General features: G+C 33.1%; 1 protein-coding gene across 2 annotated transcripts in view; it reads left to right on the top strand.

Moving 5' to 3' along the window:
- Nucleotides 1-22,942, top strand: part of BRWD3 (bromodomain and WD repeat domain containing 3) — a 190,730-nt gene that overhangs the window by 143,984 nt on the left and 23,804 nt on the right. For both annotated transcript variants that reach the window (XM_035028801.1, XM_035028800.1), the window contains 16 exons: nt 2,606-2,713; nt 4,370-4,494; nt 5,766-5,848; nt 6,986-7,097; nt 8,078-8,139; nt 8,242-8,397; nt 9,064-9,184; nt 10,205-10,330; nt 10,420-10,498; nt 15,882-15,938; nt 17,167-17,307; nt 18,235-18,306; nt 19,918-20,070; nt 21,058-21,221; nt 21,589-21,686; nt 22,464-22,622. In XM_035028801.1, the coding sequence (XP_034884692.1) occupies nt 2,606-2,713; nt 4,370-4,494; nt 5,766-5,848; nt 6,986-7,097; nt 8,078-8,139; nt 8,242-8,397; nt 9,064-9,184; nt 10,205-10,330; nt 10,420-10,498; nt 15,882-15,938; nt 17,167-17,307; nt 18,235-18,306; nt 19,918-20,070; nt 21,058-21,221; nt 21,589-21,686; nt 22,464-22,622 (1,816 nt within the window). The remainder of the gene's footprint in view (nt 1-2,605; nt 2,714-4,369; nt 4,495-5,765; nt 5,849-6,985; nt 7,098-8,077; nt 8,140-8,241; nt 8,398-9,063; nt 9,185-10,204; nt 10,331-10,419; nt 10,499-15,881; nt 15,939-17,166; nt 17,308-18,234; nt 18,307-19,917; nt 20,071-21,057; nt 21,222-21,588; nt 21,687-22,463; nt 22,623-22,942) is intronic.

The following is a 22,942-nucleotide window of genomic DNA, read 5'->3' as shown; positions in this document are numbered from 1 at the left end:
GGGCTATGTTTGGTCCATGGCCTGAGTTTTAAGTAGGTGTGCTCTGGTCTGCTTGTGAAATTATTCCTGTCACCAACTCCACCAGAACTGAGGCCCTGCAGAGCTCTCTCAGCAGAATTCATGGTGTAGGCAGGTGCTTCTGCTGGTTTTCTATGGGAGGGCCCCACTGTGCTGGGAGTGAGGCAAGCTTGACTGAAAAGGGCAGTTGCACCAGAGCACAGGGGTACAGGGCTTGGTGTATGCAGGTTACGCAGCAGTGTCAGCACTGTGTTGCTTCTTGCAGGTAGCTCTGTATTTATACTGAGGGGCGGGAGAGGGAAATTACACCAATCAGCTCCTTTGTTCTCAGAGAGGTGTGTGAATGCTGTTTCCCCAGGATGTACTCCAAGAAGAGGAAATAATCTCCGCATTGCGTGTCCCATACGCTGTTCAGATAGCTGTGTCCATACTGTCTGCACCCGGGTTGTTTGCCTGCCTTCTCTCAAGGAACAGGGCAGTGCACTCCTGCCTCTATCCCAGTCAAGCAAGCTATTCTTTAGAGGTCTAGGTTTTAAGCCTTTCTGGTTGCAAGAACTCACAAAATTCATCCCCTCTTATTTTCCAAGCCAGTGGTTTTTGGGAAACATTCTCATTGTGTGTTCCCCCCTTGAGCACCTCTCTCTCTCTCTCCCCTCTCCATGACCATGGCTCCCTCCCCTCTCCAGCACCTGCAATCCATTTCTCCCCTAAACCAGGTCTCCATACTTCCTACCTTCTTCAGTGAGGCCTCTTCTCTACCTTTAGTTTTGGAGTTTGTTCTGTCAGTCTTCAGATCTATTTCTGGGATATTTAGGATGATTTGATAGTTATCTAGTTGTGTTTTGGGGACCATGAAAGCCTAGGGTCATCCTACTTTGCTGCCATTTTCCTCTAAGGGGAGTAATTTTTAATTAATCTTAGAAGACTTTATAAGATGTGGGGCACCTGGATGGCTCAGTCAGTTAAGCATTTGACTCTTGAATTTGGCTCAGGTCATGATCTCATTGTTGTGAGATTGAACCCCATGTTGTGCTCTACACTCAGCGAGGACTCTGCTTTGAGATTCTCTCTTCCTCTGCCCACTCCCCCTGCTCTCTCTGTCTCTGTATCTCTCTCTCAAATGAATAAATAAATCTTTACAGAAAGAACACTTTACAAAACAACACAAGGATCTGTATATTCTATGATCTGATGAGATGCCTCTCTATAGGACCATATTTGTCTTGGTGGAATCACTAAACTTAGCATATGCTTATGTGCTTCAAGACTGGTTTGTAGTAAGTAATGATAGTTGTTCAGGTAATGGAGGAGGTATATAAGTGAATTAGTCAGTGAAATACATAATGTTTTTAAAGAACTCATAAAACTCATATTTTTTTATAAAATCAGCTCTTAATGACAGCATTACTTTTTACTTTAAATGTTAAGCCCTCAGTATTTTGCCTGAAATGGCCATACCCACAGATCATTATGGCCTTTGAAAATGCTCATTCGCCAAAGTCTAACTTAAATGGCAACTTCTCCTGAATGTTATTGCTGCTTTCCATTTGCCTGCCACTCTTTCCTCCTGAGCTTTCACACCTAAATTATTTATCTCTTATGGTACTTAGTATATTCTGCCTTATGTTATACTCACGTGTCTGCCCATATCCTTGAGGGAAAGGATTTTATTTTGATATGTTAACCACAGCACCTAGTGCCTTGTACACACATGTTCAATCAGTATTTGTTGAGTACAGGAAAAAATATATAATAAATGATATCTGAATAACATGTTTATTATTGATATTTTTACCCTTATAATTATGTTTATATACTAGTATTTAAATCTTTTTAGTGTTCTACTTGTATTTTTAGGTATTAAAAATTCTGACTTAGAAACTGTTGATTGGTAGAGTGGTCAGTGTATTTTTTTAAATCTCAGTATGTTTTTTTTAATGTTACTTTTTAAAAATTTTATTATCTCTACTACCACTTTAAAATTATTGGAACAAGAAACTTTTTTTTTAATGAATCAGAATATGGTGATGAATGCTGTCCTAAGGAGGTGAAGGGTGTTAACTAAGCACTTGAATTCATTTTCTTTCCATACTATGCCTGTTCTGATGTTAATTCTTGCAAAATAAAATTTCTAATCCATTTGGAAATTATTCTATTTAGTAATCTGTGGTTAGAATTACATATAAAATATGTAATAAATATAAAATAAACACATAAATGTGTAGGCTATTAAAATTTGGTATTTAGAATGTTAATTACAGTTTGAAATATAGTACTTTAAAATATGACCAGTTTTGTGTACATTTGTCATTGATCCCTGTTTCTTCAGAAATTTATGAGGCAGCTAAGGGGAAAAGGATTGTGTATACAGTATGTGTTTATATTATACAGTACCTAGTGCGGGGCAACAGTTATGAGTACTGAATGAACATTATTTGATGGTGACAAATACCTTTATTATACATTTTTTAAAATTATAATTATGTTTGTTTTAAACAGAAGAAGACATTTGTAGCAGTATATATTGGGATATGTAGAGTTGTTAAATAGGGTGCTGCTGTTTAATACCTTATGTTTTTTGTTTTAGCTTATCTATTTCAGGCAAGGACATGAAGCTTATGTGCGGGCTGTAAGAAAGTCAAAAATATACAGCCTTAATTTACAAAAACAGCCATGGAATAAAATGGATCTCAGGGTAAATTTGACATTTTCATAAGTGTGCAATTGAAATAGCTTTGGAATTAAGTTATTTGCTTTTATGTTTTTTTCTGTTTCATACATATTTCACTATTGATTGTGTATCTAAGATAAGATGATGCACCATACTCTTGTACAATTGAGTGTTACGGGTCATATTTTATGTTTCCTGAAATTTGTACACTACCTGTAGTCTTGATTATTTGACTTAATTTCCTTCAAGCTTCAAGTTGTCTAGTGTATATACCTTTCTATATTTGAAGCAAAATGGTAGTTCCCTGGTGTGGACATTTCCCTCAGCAGTTTTGTACATTCTGGAAGCTCTATAAATTGACTGTGTGTGTGTACAGACACCCTTGAGGTTCTGGTGACTTTAAGATATAGTAAATATCATAAATTCTAAGAAACTCAGAACTTTGTGGTGCTTTATGGATTACCTATTTTAATATATTACCTTATAGCTACATGGTATTAAGTAAAATAGATATGTTTATTTTTTAGAGGAGTTTTTTTCTGACTGTAAATACATATTCATTCAGTCATTTATACATACATAGATACATACAAACAAACAGACATAAGGATACATACACCATCATTTCTAGTTACGTTTATGGGTGTTTTCTTCTTTTATTTTTCCAAGTTGGAGAACAAGAGACTAAAGAGAATTTTACAATGGTTTCCAGGTAAATGAAGGATTGTTGTATGATGATGTTTAGCAGGAAGGATACATGAAAGCATGTATATTTATTGAAATAAAGCTTTAGACACTTGTAAAATATTATATTAAGGTTGTAAGGTACCAAAGTATCTTATCCGGTGACCTTTACACAGTCATCTCCTGGTAGATAATGATGCTACCATCTATTCTGAATCAGGTGAAAGTTGAGTTATAAGGTTTTTTACTTTTTTATTTTTATTTATTTTTATTTTTTGAGAATCAAGGAATGAATAAAACATATGATTTTTTATTTTTTAAATCCTAACCCTGTGGCTCTAGGAAACTGCAAGAGGCAGCATATGTATGGGGCAAGAGTCTGGGTTTTGGAATATGACCTGAATTTTAATCCAGATCTAATATATATACACACACCCAAGTGTATAACTTTAAGCAAGTCACTATACCCACGAGGCTCAGTTTTGTCATCCGTTAAGTGTTACTAATAATCAATTATACGGGTGGTTTGTAAAATAATATTGTGGGCATTAAAAAAAAATGTAAGTCCTTTCCCCAAATATATACATGCATGTCTACCCGCATACTTACATACTGTATTTCTGCTGGAAGAGTGATTCTTAACTAGGCAGAGCATCATAATCCCCTTGGGAGTTCTTTCAAAATACATATGACTAAGCTTGTACCCTTAACCTACTGAATTCAATTTTATAGGAGTAGGGTTTAAGAATATGAATTTTAAAAATGTTCTCAAGGGACTTCTGTTGCTTATCCTTGGTTTAGAGCCCTGCAATATACTACAGCCTGCTATTAAGGGTCAAGAACCATGTCTTACTACCTTTAGCACTTAGTGGAATGCTTAATACTTGGTGGATATTCAGATAATTTTTATTTGTTCGAAAAATAGTGAAATACTATGCAAATGTTAGGCAATTACTTATATTGAAAGTAATAATTTATTGGTATTCTCATGAATAGGAACAAGAATTTGTTAAGATTGTAGGAATCAAATATGAGGTTGGACCACCTACACTATGTTGCTTGAAGCTTGCGTTTCTGGACCCCATTTCAGGCAAAATGACTGGAGAATCTTTTTCCATTAAGTGAGTAGCTATCTCTGGTTGTGTGTGTGTGTGTCTGTGTGTTTTAATCCCTGTCATGTATTCTGCAGAGTACAGGATTTAATGGGAGAGACAATAGTATAGTACTATAGGCTTTAGAGTTTTGAAGACCTGACGAGCATGGAGTGTTATATGCAACTAATGAATCATTGAACACTACACCAAAAACTAATGATATACTATATGTTGGCTAATTGAATTTAAATTAAAAAATAAATAAATAAAGACCAGGATTTAATGTTTAATTTTTGGTCTGTTTCTCTACATAATACTGTGTGTGTGTATAAAAACTTGCATGAGTATGCATGCATGTGTGTGTAGCTAATATATATGTAATGTAATGTGTGTGTGTGTGTGTGTGTGTGTATACAGTTGACCCTTGAACAATGTGTAGGAGGTTATGGGCAATGACCCCACACAGTTGAAAATCTGCATATAGCTTTTGACTCCCGAAAAACTTAACTAATAGCCCGCTGTTGAGCAGAAGCCTTACTGATAACATAAAGTTTTGACTAATATGTATTTTGTATGTTTTATGTGTTATATTTAGTATTCTTACAATAAAGTAAGCTACAGAAAATAAAACATTGGTAAGAAAATCATAAGGGAGGGAAAATACATTTACAGTACTATATTTATTGAAAAAAGATCTGCATATAAGTGGACCCACACAGTTCAAACCAATATTGTTCAAGGGTGGATTAGATATATATATATGTGTGTGTGTGTGTATATATATATATATACATGAGCAAGTTACTTAACCTCTCTGAATTTATGCCTTCATCTGCAAAATGTAAATGTTAATAACTTCTCAAGATTGTTGTGATGAATTAAAAGAAAAACCTTTATAAATGCCTAACTGTGGTTGAAACATGGTAGTTGCTTTTATTTCTGTTAATAATAATAGGAATAGCTAATCAGTGGTTCATTTCTTAAAGTTTGAAATCTAAGGAGATGAAAGAACATGAATTCATACTTTTCTTAAAGAGGACTTAATATAAAATACCTTATACTAAGCTTTAAGGATCTTCATTGGTGTCTTTATGTTTTTGAAGTGATATAGTAGTAAGCAGGGGACTCCCAAACAAATAAAAGCATATGGAGTTTAATTAAAGCCATTTGCAGGAACCTTGAGACTTCCAATGGTTTTTAAATGGCTCCACGTTAAACATATATCTCTAGATATTTAGTAAGTAACATTAGCTGCTATATTTGTATATTGATTTATATGTGCTTTATTTTTTGTACAGGTATCATGACATGCCAGATGTCATTGACTTCCTTGTGCTACATCAGTTTTATAATGAAGCCAAAGAAAGGAACTGGCAGATAGGTAAGTATAAAATTCTCACTTAATAACTATTAAGTTTGAAATAGAGTAACTTTTTAAGTCCAATTTAATAGACATAAACTAGTTTAACATGTAGTTGGTAAAAGCTGTTAGCCAAATTAGAAAGATCAAATTAAATTTTCCTCTCAGTTGTGTTTGGGTGATTTTTTATGCACATTGTATGTGGCATATAACCTCTAAACTTTCTGCAAATACCTAAGCTGTTAGAATACAAATGTGAATTACAAAGAAAATCATCAAATGTCAGTTGCCCTAATATAAAATACTTAACACTTGGGCTCTTAAGCAGACCATTACTGATTGTGGTTTTCTTTCTTTCTCTTTTTCTCCCTCTTTGTCTGTCTGTCACTCTTGTCTTTCTCTGTCTGTCTCTGTTTCTTTCTGTACCTCTACCTCTTTCTACCCCTTTTCTCTTCCTCTCTCCCGCCCTCCCTCTTCTCTCCCTTCCTTTACCTCCTCACTAGCTATTTGACCTTGGGCAAGTTTTTCATCTCTCTGTGTCCCACTTCCATTATCCGTATAATGGGAATCATAACAAAACACACCTATAAGGTTGATGTGAGCAATAAATGAGTTTATATATAGGAAACACTTAAAATGGTACCTAAGTACTTAAAATTTATACTATGTAAATGTTTGCTATTAGTACTTTTAAATTCTCCTTTTTTATGTGGGAGAAAATTTTTGTTCACAGTGGTTTGGTTTTATAATCCTTATCCCTTAAGAGGCAGAAAATTAGTATGAAGAGATTTTTAAAGGCAAAAAGCTGAAAGCGAAAAGGAAAAGGAAAAGAAACAACTGTAGTAACATGTATAGTACAAGAAAAAGTATGCCTAATGATGATCCTAAATAATTGATAAAAGATTATATGTGGTAGCATTTATTTAAGAAGACATGGACATATCTGATTTATTTCAGAAAGATTACTAGTACTTAGAAATCAAAATCCTTAATGAAGGTAAAATGTAAAATTTACTCATCTGGGAAACTCAGATTGAAACCTCTAATAATGCTAGATACAATGCTACTTCTTTGTCCAACACAAAGTAGCAATTTAGAATGTGAACAAAGCTATTATTCTCAAAAACATCCTTTTAAGAATTTCTAAAAACATTATAGGTGATAGATTCCGCAGTATAATAGATGACGCCTGGTGGTTTGGAACTGTGGAGAGTCAGCAGCCTTTTCAACCAGAGTATCCTGATAGTTCTTTCCAATGTTACAGTGTTCAGTAAGTACAGTTATGGTATTTTATGCCTGATATAATACTGTAGTACTATATGGACTTTCTATAAACCGTATTAGGAATAATACCTTGTTAATATGACTTATCTTTATCTGACCTGTAAGGAAGTAATCATAGTACCTCTAAGGAAGGAATTTGATGATAAACCTCTTGGGTCCAGTATGCATGCTAAAACAAAGCAGTAACTGAAGACTTATTTCTACCTCCCTTATGCCTGTATTTTCTTTTAAATATTTCTGTTTTAAACAAGAATTACAACTATTATTTCACAAAGAACACTGAAATTAATTCAGTGTTAAAGTAATTGTTATAGCCGGAATATAGCAACAAATATTAGTAACCAGTCCTTTATTTAATGGTATGAATTCTAGGCAGAGGTATTATGTTTGGACATACTATTTGTCTACAACATTTACTTTAGTTCATTAAATACCAGCATTATAAGATTCCTAATAAATGAAGTTCTCTTCTCAAGAATGATAAAGGTTTATTCTGTGAAGATTGACTTTTAGTCTCCATATTGCTGACGAAAAGGGAATAATAAAATTTTGGAGATGCTGTAATACTTACACTGTTAAGCTAAAGTAGATTATCCTACAGAAAGAATTGATCTATCAAACTGACTTTTTTAACCTGAAAAGAATTTTCCAAAGAGATCTTTATTCATTCTGTATCCTGGCTTAATATTGAATACATGCTGGATTGGAATTTAAAAAAAAAAAAAGCCAAGTAAAACTAAGTGTAAGCTTACTGCTCTCTATATTTCATATTGGTGGACTATTCTCTATTTTTCTCTAATTTTCTTTGTTTTCTCTATTAAAGGTTTATTATTTATGTAAGTGAAATTGTACTTTAAGGAAAATTGTATTGCTGTTTCCAAATTTTACCCCAAGAAGTCATGCAAATCATGCTAATATATAAAAGTGTCATGTGAATTTGATTAGTATCTTGTTATTTTTTAATAGCTGGGACAATAATGAGAGAGAAAAGATGAGCCCCTGGGATATGGAGCCAATTCCAGAAGGAAGTAAATATGCTTTTAAAAATGAATTATAATTCTTCTAAAAGAAAAATGTCAGTAGCATAATATTGGAAACTAATGATTTCTGATTTTTCATCTTATACATAGCTGCCTTTCCAGATGAAGTTGGTGCTGGTGTTCCTGTGTCCCAGGAGGAACTGACTGCTTTGCTATACAAACCCCAGGAAGGAGAGTGGGGGGCTCATTCCAGAGATGAGGAATGTGAACGGGTTATTCAGGGCATCAACCACCTTCTTTCCCTGGGTACGGTGGATGTGAAAGAATATTAGGAAGGAAGAAGGAAAACCAGCAAAATTTTAAGTTCTACAAAAGGAAATACATTTTTTCACTGTATACTTTTAACTTAAGAGGCACTTTTAATCAAGTGATTCTAGTTTAACATTAATATTTTGATATGTTTGGCCAATGTAATGACAGACAAATGTTTTCTATTCTCTGGGGGCTTACAGTAGTGAAAAGCAGGCATATAATTGTCTTTTACTTTCTTGAGTCACTTTGGCTCTCCAGGTATTTCCTGAGCCTGACTTTGGATGAGTTTTTTGGTAGACAGTAGATGAGTAATATATTTTACTCACATGCCTAAGCTATATTATCTAAACTGTTTCACTTGAGCTGTTTGGCATTTATCTAGAAAAGACATCAGTTTGAAGTTAAACCTAGTTCTCTTTTAATTTGTCTCATTTTACCTGATTTGAACCAGTGTGTCATGCATGATTCATAGGTATTATGTCCAAATAAAGAGAATGACATTTTAACAATATTTGCATAATATTTGCATAATTGAATCATTATTATTTTAGTAATGTAGCATATTGCCCTCCCTTCTTATTTATATATGAGTTTTTGTTTGTTAAGGTGAAATATTAATGTCTTTTATAACTACCTTTTTTTATTTTGGTAATATTACAGATTTTGCCAGCCCTTTTGCTGTTCCAGTGGATCTCAGTGCCTATCCCTTGTATTGTACTGTAGTTGCTTATCCAACTGACCTCAACACCATTAGGCGGAGACTTGAAAATCGCTTTTACAGGTCTGTTTAGTTTTATTATTTACTATAAAGTTCATAGCTTTACATCTTTTGTTTTCCTTTTTGCATAATGACACAGTGAGATCTGTATTTTCATAGTGTAAAATAATCATTCAATATACCCACTCCAAAATTTCTTGTAAAAATTTGGAACACTAATTTCCCTTTTTTCAATAGATTTCTCAGTCTTCCAGGGAAAGGAGGATATGGAATAAAGGATAGGGAAGAAATTTTGAGTAGCACAAATCACATGTGAAACAAAAACTACAGTTAACTTTAGTTTACAATTAAAGGCAGATTAAATAGTTTCTGGATTCATCATAATTAAGGTGCTATAGAAACTTGGAGCATGATTAAATCCCCTGTTGAGGAATTAGGCAGCAGTTAGATTTAATTACCAGCCCCAAAATGTGTTTAGATAAAGAGCCAAGTTATTTTTTTCTTGGTTTCATTTGGGAGTAGGGTAATTATGAGAGTGGTAGAGGGTAGCTTTTGGTAACTCTCTCACCCCAAAGCCTACTGTGTCCTAACCATAGTTATTCCAACATGAACTGGTTATAAATATAACCAGTTGGGGGTATTTTATAACATTACCTATCATTTCATTTAATAATATATATCATAAAATAACTAGATAAAAATCTATCTTTTTCTAAAACCTGGTTTCTTTTTTTTCTTGATCTTCTCATTTCTTCCCCTGAAAACTAAACATTCTTTTGACTTTATCAAAACACTGTTTGTGTTTATACTTATTTGGTTAAATCACTATTTACCCACAATGTCGTGGGTCAGTTCTTTTTAATATGAAGTCCAATGGTTCTTAATTCTTACCTGTACTTCAAATACTGTAACTATATACTTTTATTAGTGCACATTTGTTATACACATATATTAAGTCACATACAGATAATAGAACACCTTTGACATACCATGATTGAGTGCCTAACTGTTCTACGTTGTATATTCTTAGAATATACTTTAAAACATCAACCAGGAGTAACAGGGTATGTTTTTCTTTCATAGGAGAATATCAGCATTAATGTGGGAGGTGCGCTACATTGAGCATAATGCCAGGACTTTTAATGAGCCAGACAGTCCTATAGTTAAAGCAGCCAAAATTGTAACTGATGTCTTACTTCGATTTATTGGGTAAGAAGCAGCTTTATTTTCCACAAGAGCTGATTTCTGATTTAAAATATATATATATTGAAATGTTTTTTGACTTTCTTGTTTCTTAGGGATCAGAGCTGTACTGATATACTGGATACTTATAATAAAGTTAAAGCAGAAGAACTAAACAGTACTGATGCAGAGGAGGTGAGAATCACAGCATGATTAATAGGCATGAATTCCTTTTCTGTTTTTTGAAGTACAGTAAGTATTGTGTGTATTATAACTGGCTATAAGCATTGAAACTGATTTCTAAAACCTGGCTGAGCACCTGCATCTTTTTATATTAAACTCTTTAACCTGTTTTTAGATGTTATATACTAGAAATATAGTGGTGCTACAATTTTTAGTCAGAGACAGGTAGCCAGTTATCCTGTTTGACTCAGTGGGTTTCAGTGATGAGAAATCAACACTTCATTTTCCAGCCTTAAAAACAAGACAAAGCACTAAATATTTTAGAAAGAATGGTTAGTTTTTAGAAATTTTAATAGGGATTAATTTTCTATGCAATATGTGAAAAATATTAAAGTATTTTAAAGTTTCAGGTTTCAAAGTACCTTTTTAGTAGTTTCATGGAATTGCTATTTAATTTCCTTTTTATGTGAATTTACAAACATAAGCCAGTTTTTCTTAATGAAATCAAATTAGTATTATCAGCAGACCTGCACATATCTAATTTCCCCACCTAGCCATATTCCCATTTTTTATTGAAAGCTATAATAGAAGCAAAAACCAAGAAGAGGATGAAGCAGTAATGGAATGTGATAATTCAAAAATCTTTAGTGGAAAACAATTCTCCCCAAGGATGAGTGACTCAAACATGCTAGATTCTATTTTAATGACTATTGTATAGAGATATTTTACATGTTTATATTGTCTGTACTGTTAATATCTAGAACAGTAAATCCCCAATTTTTTTTCTCTTTAATTGACATAACATTAGTTTCAGAGGTATAACAAATGATTCTATATTTATATATATTAGGAAAGAATCACCAAAATAAAACTAGTCACCATACATAGTTATAGTTTTTCTCATGTGATAATAACTTTAAAATTTACTTTCATATATTCAAGACAGTATTAAACTATAGCCACTATGTTGTACATTATATCCCCAAGACTCATTTATTTTATAACTGAAGCTTGTACCTTTTGACCCAGTACATGTATTTTGGCCCCCTCCCTCTAGACCTCCCCATTTCTGGCAACTACCAATCTGTTTTGTGTATCTATAAATTATTTTTTGTAGATTCCACATATAAATGAGATTATAGATGCCATTCTCTGACTTATTTCACTAAGCATAATGTTCTCAAGGTCCATCTATTTTTGTCCCAAATGGAAATTTTCCTTTTTATGGCTGAATAATATTCCATTAGGTATATATTACCATTTTTTCTTTATCCATTTACCCATTAGTGGAAACCCATTAACATTGTTTCTATATGTTGGCTATTGTAAATAATCTTGCAATGAATATGGGAATACATGTATCTTTTAGAGTTAGTGTTTTCATTTTCTTTAGAAAACCCAGGAATGGAATTCCTAGATCATAAGGTAGTTATTTTTTTTTTTAATTTTTTGAGGAACCTCCATACTGTTTTCCATAGGTTACTCCAATTTACATTTCCACCAATAGTGCACAAATGTTCCCTTTCTCCAAATCCTAACCAACACTTGTTATTTCTTGTTTTTTTGATAACAGCCATTCTAACAAGTGTGAGGTGATATCTCATTGTGGTTTTGATTTGCATTTCCCTGATGGTTATTGATGTTGAGCACCTTTTCATGTACCGGTCAGTCATCTATATCTTCTTTAGAAAAATGTCTATTTAGATTCTCTGCCCATTTTGTTTGTTTTTGTTTATTTGTTTTTTAATTCTTTTATTTGAGTGTAGTTGACACACAATGTTATATTAGTTTCAGGTGTACAACATAGTCATTCAGCTTCTTTACATGTTATGCAATGCTCACCACAAGTGTAGCTACCATCTGTCATTATACAACACTATCATATTATCGATTGTATTCCCTATGCTGTGCCTTTTATTCCTGTGATTTATTCATTCCATAACTGGAAGCCTGTATCTCCCACTCCCTTTCACCCATTTTGCTCATCAACTCTATCCCCTTCCCTCCAACAACCATTAGTTTGTTCTCTGTCCCAGTGTTGTTTTTTACTCTTTCCTGAAAACGTATCTGACTGTATAACATTGTATTATCAGAGTTAAATGTTATTGATATAATAAGGAAAACTCAGATATTTCAGTTAGATATTATCCTCCTGAAACTAATGAAAAATAATCATTCTTATTTCTGATAATTTCTCTGACCTTTCATATAAATGCATTTTGACTCAGGATTTGATGTAGCAAGAATTACTCCTCAGAGAAGCACTCCTTGTGTTAAAATGGAAAATTAAAAGTAAAATGTAATTCAACAACTTTATCTTTGTGTGTGTGTGTGAGAACATTTAAGTTCTACTCTCAGCAAATTTCAATTATACAATACAGTGTTATCAGTTATGGTCACCATGTTTTACATGAGATCCTTAGATCCTCAGACCTTATTCATTTTGCTGAAAATTTGCTTTTACCAATCTTTCCTTATTTCTCTCATCACCCAGGCCCTGGCAACAACTTTTCTATTCTGTTTCTATGAGTTTGACTTTTTTTCTGGCTTATTTCACTTAGCATAATGCCCTCAGGGTCCACCCACATTGTCACAAATGACAGGTTTACCTTTTTTTTCCTCAAGACTGAATAATATTCTATTGTGTGTATATATATATATCACATCTTCTTTATCCATCTATCTGTTGAGGACACTTAGGTTGTTTCTGTATCTTGGCAATTGTGAATAATGCTGCAGTGAATATGTAAGTGCATCTTTCTCTCTTTGATATCCTGTTTTCATTGCCTTTGGATAAATATCCAGAAGTAGGATTGCAGGCTCATATGATAGTTCTATCTTTACTTTTTTGAGGAACCTCCATACTGTTTTGTATAGTGGCTATACCAGTTTACATCCCCACCAACAGAGTTCAAGGGTTCCTTTTTTCCATATCTTTATGAACAATTATTATCCCTTGTCTTCTTGATGATAGTCATTCTAATAGATGTGAGGTGATATCTCATTGTGATTTTGATTTGCATTTCCTTGATGATTAGTGGTATTGAATACTTTTTCATGTACTTGTTGACTATTTGGATGTCTTTGTAAAAATGTCTATTCAATTCCAATGCCCATTTTTATTTTTATTTTTTTAAGATTATTTATTTATTTATTTATTTATTTATTTATTTATTTATTTATTTGAAAGAGAGAGAGAGCACAAGCAAGAGAGCACAAGCAGAGGGAGTAGCAGAGGGAGAGGGAGAAGCAGACTTCCCACTGAGTGGGGAGCCCGATGTGGGGCTTGATCTCAGGACCCTGATCATGACCTGAGCTGCTTAACCTACTGAACCACCAGGCACCCCCAGTACCCATTTTTAAATTGGATTTTATTTTTATTATTGAGTTGTATGATATTTTTATATATTTTGCCCTTATCAGATACAAGATTTGCAAATACTTCTCCCATTCTGTATGTTGCCTTTTCATTTTGTTGATGGTTTCCTTTGCTGTGCAGAAGCTTTGTAGTTTGATATAGTCCAGTTGTTTACTTCTGCTTTTGCTGTTTTTTGTTGCCGTTGGATTTTGTCAAATCCAAAAAAATTCATTGCCAAGACCAATGTCAATGAACTTAACCCCTGTGTTTTGTTTTTTTTCCCCTAGGGGTTTTATGGTTTCATGACTTACATCCAAGTCCTTAATCCATTTTGTGTTGAGTTTAATATATGGTATAAGATATGGGTCAAGTTTCATTCTTTTGCATGTGAATATCCAGTTCTCTCAGCACCACATATTGAAGAGACTATCCTTTCCCAATTGTATATTCTTGGCTCCTTTGTTGTACATTAATTGACCATACATATGTGGGTTTATTTCTGGGCTCTCTATTCTGTTCCATTGATCTGTATATCTTTTTTTTTTTTTTTTAATGCCAATACCATCCTGTTTTTGTTACTATAGCTTTGTAATATAGCTTGAAATCAGGAAAGGTGAGGCCTCCAGCTTTGTCTTTCTTTCCCAAGATTGTGTTGTCTATTAAGAGCCTTTTTTGTGGTTCCATACAAATTTTAAGATTGTTTGTTTCTATTTCTGTGAAAAATGCTCTTGGAATTTTGATAGGGATTGCATGTAATCTGTAGATGGCTTTGAGCCATATGGGCATTTTAATAATATTAATTTCTTCCAATTCATTACCACAGAGTATCTTTATTTATTTGTGTCTCCAATTTCTTTCATTAATGCTTTATGGTTTTTAGTGTGCAAATCATTCATCTCCTTGGTTAAATTTATACCTCAGTATTTTATCTCTTTTGATGCAATTATAAATGAGACTGTTTTCTTAATTTGGCTTTCTGATAGTCCTCAGTGTTTAGAAATGGAACTTATTTTTGTATATTGATTTAGCATCCTGCAACTGTACTGAATTCATTTATTAGTTCTAACAGTTTTCTGGTGGAGTCTTTAGGGTTTTATATATGTAGTATCATGTCATCTGCTAATAGACATAGTTTTACTTCTTTTATGATTTGGATGTATTTTTTTTTCCTTGCCTAATTTCTGTGGCAAGGGCTTCCACACTATCTCAAATAGAAATGGCTAGAGTGGGTATTCTTGTCTTGTTCCTGCTCTAAGAAGAAAAGCTTTTAGTTTTTCACCACTGATCATGATGTTAATTATGGGATTGTCATATATGGCCTTTATTATGTTAAAGTATGTTCCCTCTACACCTACTTTATTGAGATTTTTATGATGAATGGGTGTTGTTGTCCTCAGAGTAACATTCTTTGGGTTAAAATAGAAAATTAAAATAAAATGCAATTCAAATTTATTTTATTAGAATGGAGTACCAGTAGCTCATGAGCAGCTTTTATTTTCTCCTAGGCATTACCAATGTGCTTTACCACCACCAGCTGAATAATGATGTGTGGGCCTTGCCTCTTTGTATTAAAAAACTATTGCTCAGAGCGATACTTAACTGAATCTTAAGTTTTAATACATATTCATATTTCCCTATAGAAAATAGATGTATTTCTTGAAATAGTAAAAGATTAATCATGAGTAATTCATGATTATAATATATTGAAGTAGCATATCATATAGAATAAGTTATTTTAAATACTAACTTTAGGTATAACTTTAGATACTAGTCACTATACTTTTTTCTTCATTTCCTGTTCTGATTTAAAGAGAAACCTTGTTTACTCTTCCTCTCCCAATATATTTTTCAGTTTGTATCTAGCATATAGGCAAAGTTTGGAGTAATTGTTACCTCAAACTTTGTTCTGCCTGCTGCCTGCTCCAATGAGGGAATTAGTTGTGATTGTATTTGCCATTTCTTTGTAAATGTTTATCAAATTTGTAAGACTTTGAATATAACTTAACATATTTTCTCACTCTTCCCTTTTAATTTTAGGATACAGAATTGGTTGATTTAGATTCAGATGGTCCTGGTACTTCATCTGGAAGAAGGGTGAGTGAATAAAATAACCTGCTGAGAAGAAAAATTTTCAGGCTTCCTGTGTTAGGGATCCCCAAGACCAACTCCACCTGTTTGGAGAATTGCTATAAAGACCCATAGAACTCAGTATATATACTTGTGATTCATTGCTCAGGTTTATTACAGTGACATAATAAGGATATAGAGCTGGATCACAGGGAAATAAACACAGGCAGAGTCTGGAGGAATCCATGTGTAGGCTTCTTTATGCTTTCTCCCTTCTTTGAGGGGCCATACAGAGCACACTGTTCTCCTACAATAAAAATTTAGCAATATATATGTGATTAGAGACTCAGACCCCAAGGAATTTATTGGGAACTGATTATATAGACACCATCTGACTAGCACATACCAAGATTACAGACTCCCAGAAAGCAAGAAAGCATAGGAAAAGTCAGGAAAGCATGTGTTCAGTACAGATCACATTGTTTATACAGTATAGGCACAGCAAACCACCTATAGTATTTAGGAAATGGTTCAAGTGCCGAGTATCCAGAATGCCAACCAAAGGCCAACCTTACAAGCAAGCCCTGGTAAAGATGCCAGCCTCAGATCTGTTAACTCTGTTCTATACACTTCCCTCCATGGTAATTAGACAAATACTTGTTTTATATAAGGAAAATTTTCTTTGAAATACTGAAAGAAATCATATAAAAAGGCATCAAATGGTAAAGGCTAGAATGTACCATGACAACAAAGGATATACATATATATACAGAACAGTATATACACACACACACACACACAAAAAAAAAAATATACACACACACACAACGAAGATATATATACACATATACACACAAATACATAATATATAAATATATAGATAAATATGTATTAATATATATTTGAGTTTTGAGAAAATTATAATGCCATTGTCAAGTATATTTAACTACCAGCAAATATTAAGGCATTAAGATTATTAACCTGTAGAGAAAAAAGAATGTTCCTCTGTGTTTTATTTGTGGTTCAGATTTTCTTAAAATGAAAATTTAGAATACTAGAACTCTTGCTATTTCCATGCATATACTGTCTAATTTTTATTGTATATATTTTTGTCAGGGAGAATGATGTCTAAACTAAGAAACTGAAGTAGCACCTCCTCTATGTTACATAGATATATTAGCACAGGAAAACAGGAGAAAAATCAATGAATAGTTAAGGAAAGAGCTTTTATGTATAATTCTATTAAAATCTACAGGTCAAATGCCGAGGCAGAAGACAGTCTTTAAAGTGTAATCCTGATGCTTGGAGAAAACAATGCAAAGAACTGTTGAGCCTCATTTATGAACGTGAAGACTCAGAGCCATTTCGACAGCCAGCTGATCATCTTTCTTATCCAGTAAACATACACTTGTTTAAATAATTGCCAATATGTAATTTCCCACAAATGTACATGCTAAAATCTAGTTACAAGCTACTTTTCCCCTTTTTTCCTTTCTTCCTTCTTTCCTTCCTCTCTTCCTTCATCCCTCCCTCCCTCCTTCCTTCCTCTTCCTTCCTTTCTTGTATATCTTTTAATTGTGAAAGTGGGTAGAGTGATTAATCATGACTTTGAAATTCCAGTCATGTACTTTGTGTGTAAATTATATAGTTGTGAACCAAATTTGAATCTAAATATATTTGCAATTCCTTCCTGCTTTCATTTTGGATATTTGTTTAATAAGTTTTGCTAACTTCTAATACATTTCTACTCACTGGAGACCCCTGGTAACATATGTCAGCCCTGTTTAATTTATACTAAATGTGTTATCCAATATGATCACTTAGAGTAATCAATGTATGCCATATTACCTTTCATAAAAGATAAAAACATGAGAATTTAGATTATAGGATTCTTTTTTTGGGAGTGTATCTATTTATGTGTTGAATAACCATTTAGTGTAGATAGCAAATCTGTCTTAACTTTTTCAGAGAAAAGTTACAGCAGTATTTCAGAAATGCATCAGACCATCCTCTGAAATTAGTAAACATTAATATTTTCTGCATACACAGGTTTTAGTTGGGAAAAATATTGAAATAAAAAACAGAATTATGTTCAACAAAGCTCATTTTGTTTGTAGGGAGTTTGAGTAGAATAAATTAGTCTTGTGTTTCTCGTAGTAGAGGACAATGGTGAATGCAGAATTCCTTCATCTTAAAGTACAGTCAGTAAAAACCTAATTCCTATTTATGGAACTTAAAGCTTTTAAAATCATAATTGCATTGCAAATCTTGATATTTTGTTGTAGTAGTCTGGAGATACAATATATCCTCTTTACCCTAATAGGGCCATCAAGAGCAAGAGGGAGAATCCTCAGAGTCAGTTGTCCCAGAAAGACAAGATCCATCTCTTTCTGAGGTAGACCTAGTATTCTCTTAAAAGACATACACTGGTTGTTTTTGCAGTGTTTTACTTTTTAAAATTTCCATACTATAAATGAAACTTTTATAATTCGTAAAGCTGTTTTCCAATTCTTCTCACTCTCTTTTTATCTTTGATTTTTTTGGTTGTTTATGTTTTTGTTTTGTTTTTTGTGTTTTTTTTTTAAGTTTTTTTTTTTAAGATTTATTTATTTTGTTTAGAGCGAGAGAGACCATGAGCAGGGGGGGAGGGACAAAGGGAGAGGGAGAGAAGCAGACTCCTCACTGAGTAGGGAGCCTGACACAGGGCTCGATCTGAAGACCCTGAGATCATGACCTGAGCCAAAACCAAGAATTGAACACGTAAGCAACTGAGCCATCCAGGTGCCCCTATGTTTTTGTTTTTTAAATCAACACGTGTTTCCAGGTGTGTTCTTTGTGGCATCTGCATATATGTTTATTTGTTTCTATAGATCTAAAGTTACTGAAGGGGAGTAGAAAACATTAATTGCACAGTATGTCTGTATTGCAGCTGATTGTACCCACTGGGACTTCATTCAGCAACCTTACTGGATCTTTTGAGTTTTGGTCACATTATACAAGTTCCAACATATTTCCTCTATGAAAATCTTTGCTTCATAAGCTATGCTATGTTGGAATATACTTTTGGTTGTTATGATTTAAGACGAAAAAGATTTTTAAAGATAGATTAAGAGCAATCATGGTCTCTTACACTTGGAAAAATATTTTCTCTTTTTTTATAATACTTTCCCTCTGCCCATTCTTCTGGCTCTTTGGCTTCTTTGAAAGAAATGTGCTGATTGTTACTGAATGATTTTAAATGGGATGTGGGATCTAATACTATGGTTTTCATTCCAAAATGGTTATTTATTGATGGTTATGGTATATGTAAGTATAAATTTTAGATTTCATTCCATATGATAAATGTAGGCATATCTTAACTAGACTTGACAGATCTAGGTTAAAATAGAGAGAATCTTCTCTCTTCCCTAATCAAAATCAAACTAATTCAAAATTTATGAGACTACAGACTTCCAATGAAGCACAAGTGTCATATTCATTAAAAAGCAAAACTATAGATGCTAGGCACAGACATGGCCAGTTTGACTTTGACCTTCAACTAATGATGTTTTAGGTAGAATGCCCTCCTAGCTGGGAATATCTTGGAAATATGTAGCTAATTTGTGTCATGGAACTATTTAATTATATGTGAATAATCCCATCTTCTACCTTCATTGAGCACTTTGCCAGGGAATTGGAGGCTGCTTCAGCCTTTAAGCAAAAAATGGAATTATGTATTCTGTAGGGATAAAGCCAGTGGCTGTGCATTTTCTATTTTGTCTTTTGAGAGAATCATATGGTTATCAATTTCAGGGTGAAGGCTGACTCTCCCAAAGACCCCTGCTGTTTTCCTGAGTTACCAAAGGAACTCTGTTTAAATGAATGGTTTTGATTGGGGTAGATAGTTGGCAGATTGAAAAGCAGTGTGTTTATTTCATGGTGGATTGGTGATGCAAATCTCAGTACCATTGTATTATGTAGTATTGTTACCCAGCCTGTGTATTTAATAACACATTCTTCTTTGTAGGATTATCCAAATGTTATAGACACTCCTATGGACTTCAGCACTGTGAAAGAAACTTTGGAAGCAGGAAATTACAGTAGTCCTCTGGAATTTTATAAGGATGTTCGCCAAATATTCAGCAACTCCAAAGCTTATACCTCTAATAAAAAGTCAAGGGTATGAAAAAAACAATATTAGGTGGATTAATTACTTAAGCATTTACATATATATGTATATCAGGTAGTTTTCTTTCATCAGTTTTAAAACTACTAAAAAAGTATATATTACAGTTATGACATGGTTACTGATATTTGATATTTTCCTTGTTTTGTCAGAACTTAAATATCTTAAGAACAAAAAATTAGTAATAATATTTTTTGGTTTTTGTAATCACTGGTATCTGATTAACTTTTAAATCAGTTGTGCACTAAATATATACTTGCCCACTTTCACTTCATATAAGATGAATTTTCCCTAATTTCTGCAGGCATAATTTTTTCACTTTTGGTTTACTTCCTACATATACATTTACATATGTTTACATACTATTTGAAACTGTAAGTTTCATATTTTGAAGCCTTTTTTCAGCTTATATATTATGAACATTTTCCCATGTTGTTATGACTCTTTGAAAACAGTTTTAATGTCTCCATAGTATTCTATTGTATGGTTGTTTTATGTTATTTGACCAGTGCCCTGGTGCTTGAGATTTAGGTGGTTTCTAATTTTTAATATTACATGAATAATGTTGTGGCCTTCATCTTTAACATCTTTGAACATAATTATTTTGTGTGTGCAATTCTCTGATATATACTTACAATAAATTCCCAGAAGCAAAATTATTACTGAAAGGATAGATATATTTTTAATATTTTTGGTACATAATGCAAATTGTTGTTTTAGAATCTTGTTCCGGTTAAAATACTCACTAGCAATATATAAGAAACTTTTTCCTACCCTTCCCAACATTGGATATGATCTTTTAAAAATCTTTGTTAATTTCTAGGATAAAATGATATCTTATTTTAATTATTTAGGAAGAGTTTTTCAAGTGTATGAAATTGCACTTATATTTTGTCTGAAAGGATAATGCTGATACTAGTCCAGGCATGTTTATACTTTTTATTTTCATATAATTAAAGTAGTTGTTTTTTACCTTTTCAGATCTATAGCATGACACTGCGATTATCTGCCTTATTTGAAAATCATATTAAAAATATCATCTCTGAATATAAGTCAGGAATGCAGAGTCAGAAGAGGAGAAGGCCACGATACAGAAAACGTCTAAGAAGCAGCAGCAGTTCATTATCTAGTAGCAGAGCTCCTAGGTATGTTACACTGATGTAGAATTTTATGTTTTAAGGCATTTTATGTATATTACCTCATTTCTTAAAGTTTATTGAATAGTTTTAGAAGATCCAAAGATCAAAAAGATTTTTAAAGAACTCTTGTACTTGTGTAAAGATGGAGTTGGTAACCCAAAGCTTTGTTTATATGGATTTTATTATGCCAAAAACTATTTTTTTTTTAGTTTTAATGATTGAAATTTAACTTTGTCATATTACCAATTTGAAGCATTTCACTTAAATTATAAGGCATTTCTTTGGTCAACATAAGCATTTTGTATCATACTGTCTATCATAATATGTTGCTAATAGAAAAAAAATGTTCATTGTTATATATTTTAAATTGTAGTCCCAAAGGGAAGCAGAAACAAATGAAGTTGCAGCCTAAAATTGACCAGAATACCTCAGTGTCTTATGCAAGGACTAGCTCTCCTTTCTCGTCTCCCGGTAAATGTCTTTTGTTTTTAGTGTTCTATATTTCAGTTTAATACTGATATTAAAGAGGTAGAAGAGGCAGCATGATTTATAGTACAAAGAGCAATGGATTTGGATGTAGAAAAGTTGTATTTTATTCCCAATTCTTCTAACTGTGTGGCCCTGGGTAAGACATTAGGCCATAGAATTCAGTTTCTTCATTTTTAAAATGAAAGTGTTGAGACTAGATGAATTATAAAGTCTCTTAGTTTTGGGACTCCTGGGTGGCTCTGTCAGTTAAACGTCTGCCTTTGGCTCGGGTCATGACCCCGGGGTGCTGGGATCGAGTCCCATATCTGGCTTCTTGCTCGGTGGGGAGCCTGTTTCTCCCTCTGCCTGCTGCTCCCCCTGTTTGTGCTCTCTCCGACAAATAAATAAAATTTAAAAAATAATTTAAAAATAATAAAATTAAAAAAAATAAAGTGTCTTATTTTTAAAATTCTGTAACTATAATTTTTAACTCTGTAATAGAGCACTCATTTACAACATATTTGCAAACACAAAAATTGAGGATTCGTTATCTGGGGAGGTGGTTTTCTTGGACAAGTTTTTCTGACATTCTGTGCTTAAAAACTTAATGATGTGATGAAACATTTGTTCTTAATACATTCATATTTCCCTCTTCAAACAACTTGTATTTTTGATGTTGGAGTACAATAACTGAGTGAGATATAGTTTTAAAATACAGCCTGTTTAATTTTTCTGAAAACATGATAATTATGTTAATATTACAGTCTTTTTAAATATAAGTTTCAGATGCTGCTGAAGGCCTTTCATTATATTTACTTGATGATGAACTGGATGGGCCATTTTCTTCATCGAGCTTCAGTGGATATAGCCGAAGTGGAAATAGCCATGACCCAGGGAAAGCCAAATCATTTCGGAATAGAGTTTTACCAATTAAACAAGGTAGGAAATAAATATGGACTGGGCATTTATTCTTTGTTCTCTTATGATGGCAGATGAATCATTTAAAAGCTGATATATTTACGTAGTAAAAATTAGCTTAATTATAGTTAATGACAATTTTGATGTTGTCAAATAAATTTGAGTAAGATAGGATTCCATATCCACAATCAGGAACAGGCCATTAGCATATTCCAATAACTATTTCAAAACATATTTTAGGTCTTTTAAAATAAAATATGAGGGCGCCTGGGTGGCTCAGTTGGTTAAGCGACTGCCTTCGGCTCAGGTCATGATCCTGGAGTCCCGGGATTGAGTCCCGC

This window comes from Mirounga leonina, unplaced genomic scaffold, assembly GCF_011800145.1.
Source record: "Mirounga leonina isolate KUSES-001 unplaced genomic scaffold, KU_Mleo_1.0 Mir_204, whole genome shotgun sequence".
In the NCBI taxonomy this organism is placed as follows: Eukaryota; Metazoa; Chordata; class Mammalia; order Carnivora; family Phocidae; genus Mirounga; species Mirounga leonina.
The sequence above is the reverse complement of the archived record's forward strand: the minus strand, read 5'-3'. Positions and strand labels throughout refer to the sequence as shown.